Below are 8,930 nucleotides of genomic sequence, written 5' to 3' on the forward strand. Positions count from 1 at the left end.
AAAAAAAAAAAAAAGAAGAAAGAAAATTCTATCGCTGTTAATGGACACGGTTGCGTTCGGGTGAAATGAAATTTTTAATATTATGTTCCCTCTATTTTTGAAGCGGAAAGCCAATTAAAATTACACGTTTAGACGAGCCGACGGTGTGTTATTTAAAAATCGTTTTTCAGTAAATAAATGATCAACAAACGAATGATACCGTGAAAATTGTTAATACTTTATTTTCCTCTTTTTCAAAACGTAAAAGGTGAAACCTTTCTCGAAATCATTCTCTCCGCGCGTGTTTAATTTAATTGCAATTACAAATTGAATATTCATGTTTATCTTCCGCAAATGACAGGTATAACATATATATATATGTCGTGTAATAAAATATTAACGTTACGTGAAATTCTGAATATTGAACGTGCTTGTTTCTTTTATCTTTTATTTTAACAGGTTTTGCATTATTTTTGTTTACTAGCTGTGCGTTTATACGAGTTAAATAACACGAAGAACGTGAAAGAAGAAGAGTTGAACGAGGTCGAGAGGGTTATTAGAATTTCTTGGTGGAAAAATCAATAATGGCAATAAGCGTCAAGAACATCTCGAACGTTGTTTCCATGATGAAACAGGCAGACGTTTAGTCTGCGTGTAAAAATATCATTTTCTTTTTCTACTAATAATATCACCTTTCACGGTTTTCACACGTTACGATCGTCACATCAGTACTTCTTTGACTGATCCTTCCGTCAATCTTCCTCAAACTCAAGTCTACAATTGATGTCATTGTGGCGGAACACAACTCAAAAAGAAGTTTCTATAAAATTTTATTTCGTTCGATTACACCTGGACAAACAAGAGAAAACGCCACACGTCACGAGTTCAAAGGAATTCGCAAGGGATTAGAAATTATTTCACGGGTCAATTGAATGGCAAAGTGTACAGGACTTACGACGAACCTATTTATGACGAGAAGAATGCACGAGAGAAAAGAATTTACAACGATCCAATCGATATTATGATAACATCTCGAAAACGAAAGCGTGCGACATTTTTCCACGTATAGAATGGATACGTAAAAATAATAATCGACCAGTTTTCATTGCACTAACGAAGAAAAGAAAAATCGATGATAATTCCAGACGGGAGATTTCTTCAAATGGGAAATTTAAGGAAATATATTGTAAAATGTGAGAGTGGAATTAAAAAGGGAGAGAACGATCACTCTCGAATAATATATTTATATTTCCTTCTTTTTTTTTTTGTACCTGGATTAATGGTCACGCGAAAAGGAGGAGAATAATGGAAGAACTGGTAATTAAAAGCGGCCCAGTGAATTGAATTTTGCGCGAGGGCCAATTTCACCCATCGTAGCAGCCGTTTCAGCCGTTCGTATTGGCCTTTTAATTATTGAAAAAAAATGAAACGTGCCAACTGAATCGTGATTAATTAATTTCCTTTTCCATCGGCCCGTTAGCGGCGGTCATTCGACAACCGCGTTTCCGGTTACTCGTCTTGTCGAAGAAAATCGCTCCTCGAGTAATCCAGCGATTTTCTCGCGTTTCTCGCGGACAAGTTCTATTCTGATCTAACGTTTAACACTAGACCTACCAAAATGGTCAAAAGGATCAGTTGAATATTTTTGTTGGACGTTTTATAGATGTAGAACAATATTTTTGGAGACTTGAGCGACTGTTCGTGTAAAATTAATACGTAAAGAAAAAGCTGGTGTACTCTATTGCATTATAAACTGTTTTCTGTTTTATATATATACATATATAAAATTATTATAATATAATATTATAATTATAATACTATATTATATTATAATAATTTTATATATGTATATATAAAACAGAAAACAGTTTATAATACAATAGCTTGTATACTCTATTGTATCATAAACTGTTTTCTGTTTTATATATATAAAACTATTATATATAATATTATAATTATTATATTATATTATACATATATAAAACTATTATATATAATATAATTATTATATTATATTATACATATATAAAACTATTATATATAATATTATAATTATTATATTATATTATAATAATTTTATATATGTGTATATAAAATTATTATAATATAATATAGTATTATAATTATAATATAATATTATAATATAATATAATAATTATGATACTATATTATATTATAATAATTTTATATATATATATATATAAAACAGAAAACAGTTTATAATACAGTAGAGTACAGAAGCTTTTGTTTATGTATTAATTTTATACATACATAATATTCTCTGTTTCCCTTTACACTACATTCGTATTCTGAAAATTTTATTTTATCCGCTTGCTGCTTCGCTATTTCGTATTTTTCTTTAACACTAAGAAACTAATAATTGTTAGTTGTTCACAGATTCGTTAAATTAAATTAAATAAATACGATTTAAATTTAAAATCACATTAAATTAAATTAAATTAATAAACAACGAAATTCCAATTCTTCTTTTCTTGAAGTGTCTGGAAAAAAGTTTTCAATCACAGCAATACGAATTGCAATTATGTCAGACTTTATCGCGAAACAGCAAACGATAAATGCACATGGTGAATATTGCTCGAGATATAATGGAAATTATTCGTTCCACGTGTTTCATTTGTTTTCATGCATCGTGGATGTTACTCTCCTTCGTGTAACTCTCCTTTGTAACGTGTAATTAATTTAATGAAGGTATAAGCAACGTTTCATATTTCATTCGCAACGTTCATTGTACGTAAACTCATAATGTCTCGTAATTCATTCGCTAAAGGAGAGACTTCTGAACTCGTACGGTGTGTTAAAAATTCGCAGGTGAATTTCAAAATAGTCGAGAACCGTGCTTCGAGTCAAAGAATACTTTCAACATATTTTTGACTTGTACAGTGTGTTGAGAATTCGCAGCTGGTAGTTTAAAATAATCGAGAACCGTGCTCCGGGTGAAAAAAGTATTTTTAATACGAAGCACGTGCGTGTTGTCAAATTCACAACCAGCAGTTTAAAATAATCCAAAGATTGTGCTCTGAGCGGAAGAATATTAAGAATATTTAAATTCTTTTAAATTAAGAAAATTAAGAGTATTCAAATCCTTTTAAATTAAGAAAATTAAGGATATTTAAATATTAATAAAAAGGAGAAAGAAAAAAATTTCAAAAGCAACAGAGTGTCACACGCAGAAACCGTTACATTTCTCGTTTCGCGAAATTTGGAAACGCGGCATTCCTCTCCGAGGGGGGTAACATTCTAATTTCACGTTTCAGCAACAAGTGGTGGCGTTTCAGTTCTCTCGATTTTGTAGGTCGGGCACCGTCCGAAAGTAATAAGCGCTTTCACTTCTCTTTTCATTTGTTCCCGAGGACAGGGGAGATTAAAACGATGAAAGTTGAGCTCTCGAGCGAATAATCCGCTGTTTTACGTAAGAAAGAATTTCAACATCGGGTTGAAACACATTCTAAAGACTTTCACGAAGTTTTAAGAGTCTACTTCCTGCCCCACGCGAGTTCTCTTCTCTCCGACGTAGATCGATTATTAATCTAATTTTCCGTCAGAGGGTAATTTCGTCAAGCCATTTATTAATACGTAAAATTCGTTCTGTTAAATATCGAGTACCTAATTGAATTTTAGTTTCATTGCCACGAATGTTAGATAATGTCACCTCCTCTGCAATTTTGTGTGTCTCTGCCTCGAACTTGTCGAATTGCTTTAAATACGAGTTACGTTTTTAAACGTTTGAGGGGTTGCAGAGGATATTGTATTTGCCGTGAAAATACCTGCATCACGTTGTTTAGAATCCACATCAGGTCTGCCAGGATGTAGGTCAACATCAAATTCGTGTGTATGTTGTTTCTGACGCATCGAAGCTCTCTGAAACAAAGTTCAACGATTCACGTTACCAGACAAGTGAAAAACAATTTAGAAAAATTATTACAGCTACGATAAATGATATTACAACTAGGATAAAGTATTATAATTGTTACGACTGCGATTATTATATTTTCCAAATATACGAACATCCTAATAAGTATAATTGTAATAAGTATAATTTGTTTTAACGAAAAATTAACGTGAGATTAATTTCCCACGATTTTCTTTCTCGTACAAGATAATTGCGCAATGTTGTGAGAAATATTTATGCAACTACGTAGAATATAACGAAACGACGATGAAAAATTGTTCGATAATTTAAAGTGATATCACTTCGTAAAGAAAAGGTCATGTAACACTTGGGTGTCTCATTTTAAAGCGAGAAACTTCCACTTTTGATAATCGTCGAGTGCATTTTTCTTGAAGATCAGTTTACATCGTGAAGCGGGTGGGAAAAGTAAGGATACTTTCTCTCGAAAATTGTGAAAGTTCAAACGTGTATAAGAACGTTAAACAATTTTTCTTCATAACTAGACCTACAACGTCATTTCGAAGATCGAAGTCTCCCCTTTAAAATCATTGTACGATTTTTTTCCATAATTTTATTGAAAGTTAACATTTCGACGTTTAGCCTTGATATTCAATGTTCAATAAACAGGTGAAAAAGACATTGAAGAATTTCTTTTTCACGACTAGATCCATTAGGATCTTAGAGACTGAAGTCTTCTCTTTGTAACGACCCCTTAAAACCTGTCGTACGATTTTTTTTTCACCATTTTATTAAACGTCGAATGTCAGAGTCGAACGACAAGAATTCAAGAAATTCGTCATCTACAATCTTAATGTTTCAAATTGAATGAAAATAGCAAACGAAAATCTTTTTTCAAAGCGAACATTGAGGGCTCGTTGCAAAGAGGAGATTTCAATCTTCTGAATTTAGTCACAAAAAAATTTTTACAACTTCCGAGAAAAAGAAACTATCCTCACTTTCCAAAAATATCAAATCCACGACTATGAAAAGTTTTGACCAAAATGGATTGTTGCGTGATCTTTTCTTTTTTTTTTTTTTTTACTTATTTACATCATTTACTTGAGAAAAGTTATGAAAAATACAGTGTTTTTGAGAAACGATATATATCGTCAAATTGGCCGATGAAAAACACTAATTTCATCAATTTACGCAAAAATACGGCATCTTCAATAATTTCCGAGAAATTTGACAAAATATGTTTCGCACCTCCAATTTCAGTTTTCACCCCTTAAACGTTGACCATTGCCGATAAAAAAAAAAAAAAAAAATACGGGTCAAATATTTTTTTAAAACTATATTTATGCTAAATTTCATCAAAATCGGCGATTCGGTATGTCCTTTTGATAATTGTGCTCTTCGCTACGTGTATATCGGAAGGGATGAGCGAATGCAAGGAGAAAGGGTCGGTCTATGATCAGACACGTGTTGTAACTAGCTCGGTAGGTACTAACGAACCTAAACACAAATCATTGTAACCCTTTGTGGACACATAGTTTGAGGTTAAGCGGTCTGTGATTCCGTGTTTGTCGAGCAAACTGAATTGTAACTGACTTGGCATAAACAAAGCGATTGTTTAAAAAATGAAGACACATTTGTTGACAGAAACGACTAGTCAGATTTGTCCCAGATGCTTGAAGCATGTAATAATAATGTGTCGACAAACTTTCTGCGAAAAATTTCACGTTCTGACATCCTACAAAATAGTATTATATATCCTATGAATGAATGAATGAATGAATGAATCTTTATTTCAGCCTTTTGGCCTAGAAATAGACCTCGGTACTTACATTCTTTCTATTCTTTACATTTTGTTTTCCCTTTTTAATTCCCTTAGTTGTCAAGTGTTCTCTTATTTCTTTTCCCTTGCATACTAGTATTGCATGCCAGACTTTAACCTAATCTTATAATATAAAATAGACTAATTGGACTAATAGAAAATGACATATGCACAATGCCTTAACACTTAATATATTTCTCTTTAGTTCTGTATTTTCTTTACTCTAGTTATGTCTCTATATTTGGTTTTCTGTTTCTTCTTCTCTCTTTTTCTTTTTCTATTTCTCTGAGCCAGACCACCGCTTCCGCATCAACCTCTTCCGCTAGGATTCTTTCCATGTTGAGACCGGTTTCTCTTAATTCTCTGCATTGTCTACAGTGCTCAAACGTTTCTTCTTCCTCTTCACATAGCGGACATTCTCTCTTTGTTTCCTTTGCTCAAAACTTGTTGGCATTTTCGATAGAACCGCATCTCGCTCTAGCCAATGTTCTCCCTCCTTTCCTAAACACCATTATCTTTGACTTTTCCTCGTTCAACTGCAGCTTCTTCCTGTCCAGATACTTTTCTAATCTTCACATTATCTGCTTCATTTCTTTTTCCTCGTACGCTAGTAAGGCGATGTCATCCGCTAGTGTCTAAAACTTCTTCCTGCCCACCACCACCACCCGATTGCCATTTTTTTCATCTCTTCTTCTATGTCCGCAATTAGGATTATGAACAAGGTGGAATTCAGTGGGCACCCCTGTCTTACTCCCTCTTGTGTCCAAAATTTGTGTCTTTAATTTTCACCTTATTATATATTTTAAAATAATATTCTTATTAAATCAGATTAATATTAGATAATATACAAAATAATATTATATGTTACAATGTATGTAATATGTAATGTAATGTGTATATATATATATATGTACTATTAGTAATATAATGTAATACGTAATATTAGTAATATTACAAAACAGTTTTACTAGATTGTTGTAAGTGAAATGGCTGTATAAAGTCATACAGAATTATTGTGATCAAAAAGCTGTTAAATGATACATATCAGATGTTGATTTAAAGCTCGAGGCTTGCCAAATTACTGGGGTTTTAAGCAGTACACTGAATTATTGGGAATATTACAAATGCTAAATTTCAAGAATGAATTTCTTGTTATTATATATTTATTATACATTTGTACATTAATTATACATTATTATACATTAATTGTGAACGAAGATAAAACGTGGAACTTCGATCGAACAAAGTAAAAGTTTCTGAAAAGCTACAATTGAGAGAGAACAGAAAAATTTTAGAATTTAGATGAAAAATACCAAATATTTGAACGACGAACTAACAAATTGCGAAAAATAATTATTTCTGTACTCTCTTGCAATATACTTCGACTGAAAATTTGATTAATATTCCATTATAAACGTTTTTCTTTATAACAATCCGTCCGTTTCGTTTGCAATAATAAACCCAATAATAAAATCATTACTCGCGTCGAGCGCAAAGGTAATTTTGTTTCGCGTTTATGGCTTCTGCCAGCCAGAGTTACTTTGAAAACGGTCGAACATTTAACAATGAAAATGTTTCTTTCTTTCCTTTTTTTCATATTGGGGCACAAGCTGTGCAATTGGTTCAGAAAAGAAGAAAAAAATGTCGTGGAAAGAACACGTTTGAAACCAGAAATTTCTTTCAACGCGAATGGCATTCATATTCTGCTCGACTTACTTTCTTTTCATTTAAACTGGACCGTTTTCAATGTGCAGTTGACCCGAAGGACACGCGACTTATCGTACAAAATGTTCTGCTCTTTTATTTTCGTCTTATTGATTAAGATAATAGATCCATGGTTCTCAACGTGGGACTCATGCTTCCATAGGGGGGCAATTTGATTTTCTAGGACAGGACAATGAGAATGAGTTATTAACAGTGAATTTTTTTGCATTTCTTCAATTGAAAATTTCTAGTTTTTTTCTTTCATGAGTGTCATGCTCTTTTTGACTTGTTTGAGCTTATTTAGACCAAGTTAATGGCCTTTCGGACATCCTCCACGTCAAAAATTCACTTTTGAATACGGTCAAGAAAAGATTAGGAACCACTGTTATAGATTCATCTTCTCTCTCTCTCTCTCTCTCTCTCTACGTCGTTCATTTAATCAAATATTCTGATGTCAATCGAACCAAAATTATATAAATAATTATATAATAGTGTCATTTATCAAGACTGTCGAGTTTTAAGACAGTTCGACTCGCGGTTTTATCTTCTGGCGAACAGGAGATAAATCCAGCGCGAATTGTCGGACAATTTCAGTAGAATAGCGTCGAATTAGTCAGACGTCATCTGAGACACAAACTTTAGTTAGATTATGGCTGAGATATCGTTTCTTTTGAGGGATAGGCAATCATTATTAGAGATATCGTCTCTTTTGAGGGAAAGGCAATTTATTATGAAATTAATTGTTAATTGAATTTTGAAATTGTTCCACTGTGAGAAACTTCAATGCGAAAGTCTTGAATAGTCAATCAATCAATGACGTTGATTAAATTTTCTTTCGTTACTGATTGTTCTCTGTACTGTATTCATTCAAGATTTTCATTATACAAGTTTGATAACCATTGTAAAATTGTTATCAGCTGAATCTTAAAATTATTCCACTGCGAAAGTTTTGATTAATTAGTCAATTTGCTTTTATTATTATTTATTTTCTTCTAACTTCTTCAACTGTGTTCATTCAAAATTTACATCATCAAAGCATTGAATGAGTAATATCATTAATAAATTGTCATCAATTGTCCTCACCAATAAAAATTTAATCAAGACTTGCATATGCAAGTGGAACAGTTTTAAAATTCAGTCGACAATGAATCTTATATATATTATAAGTCCTATTTATTATATAGTATTTATTTTCTTCTAACTTCTTCAACTGTGTTCATTCAAAATTTACATCATCAAAGCATTGAATGAGTAATATCATCAATAAATTGTCATCAATTGTCCTCACTAATAAAAATTTAATCAAGACTTGCATATTCAAGGGGAACAGTTTTAAAATTCAGTCGACAATGAATCTTATATATATTATAAGTCCTATTTATTATATAGTATTTATTTTCTTCTAAATTCTTCAACTGTGTTCATTCAAAATTTACATCATCAAAGCATTGAATGAGTAATATCATCAATAAATTGTCATCAATTGTCCTCACCAATAAAAATTTAATCAAGACTTGCATATTCAAGGGGAACAGTTTTAAAATTCAGTCGACAATGAAT

General features: G+C 31.9%; 1 protein-coding gene across 1 annotated transcript in view; it reads right to left on the bottom strand.

Moving 5' to 3' along the window:
- Positions 1-8,930, bottom strand: part of LOC122531916 (diuretic hormone receptor-like) — a 23,884-nt gene that overhangs the window by 8,289 nt on the left and 6,665 nt on the right. The window contains exon 2 of the mRNA XM_043660224.1: positions 3,765-3,858. Within this exon, the coding sequence (XP_043516159.1) occupies positions 3,765-3,818 (54 nt within the window). The 5' untranslated portion in view covers positions 3,819-3,858. The remainder of the gene's footprint in view (positions 1-3,764; positions 3,859-8,930) is intronic.

Source organism: Frieseomelitta varia, unplaced genomic scaffold, assembly GCF_011392965.1.
Source record: "Frieseomelitta varia isolate USP_RPSP 00005682 unplaced genomic scaffold, Fvar_1.2 scaffold_427, whole genome shotgun sequence".
NCBI lineage: Eukaryota > Metazoa > Arthropoda > Insecta > Hymenoptera > Apidae > Frieseomelitta > Frieseomelitta varia.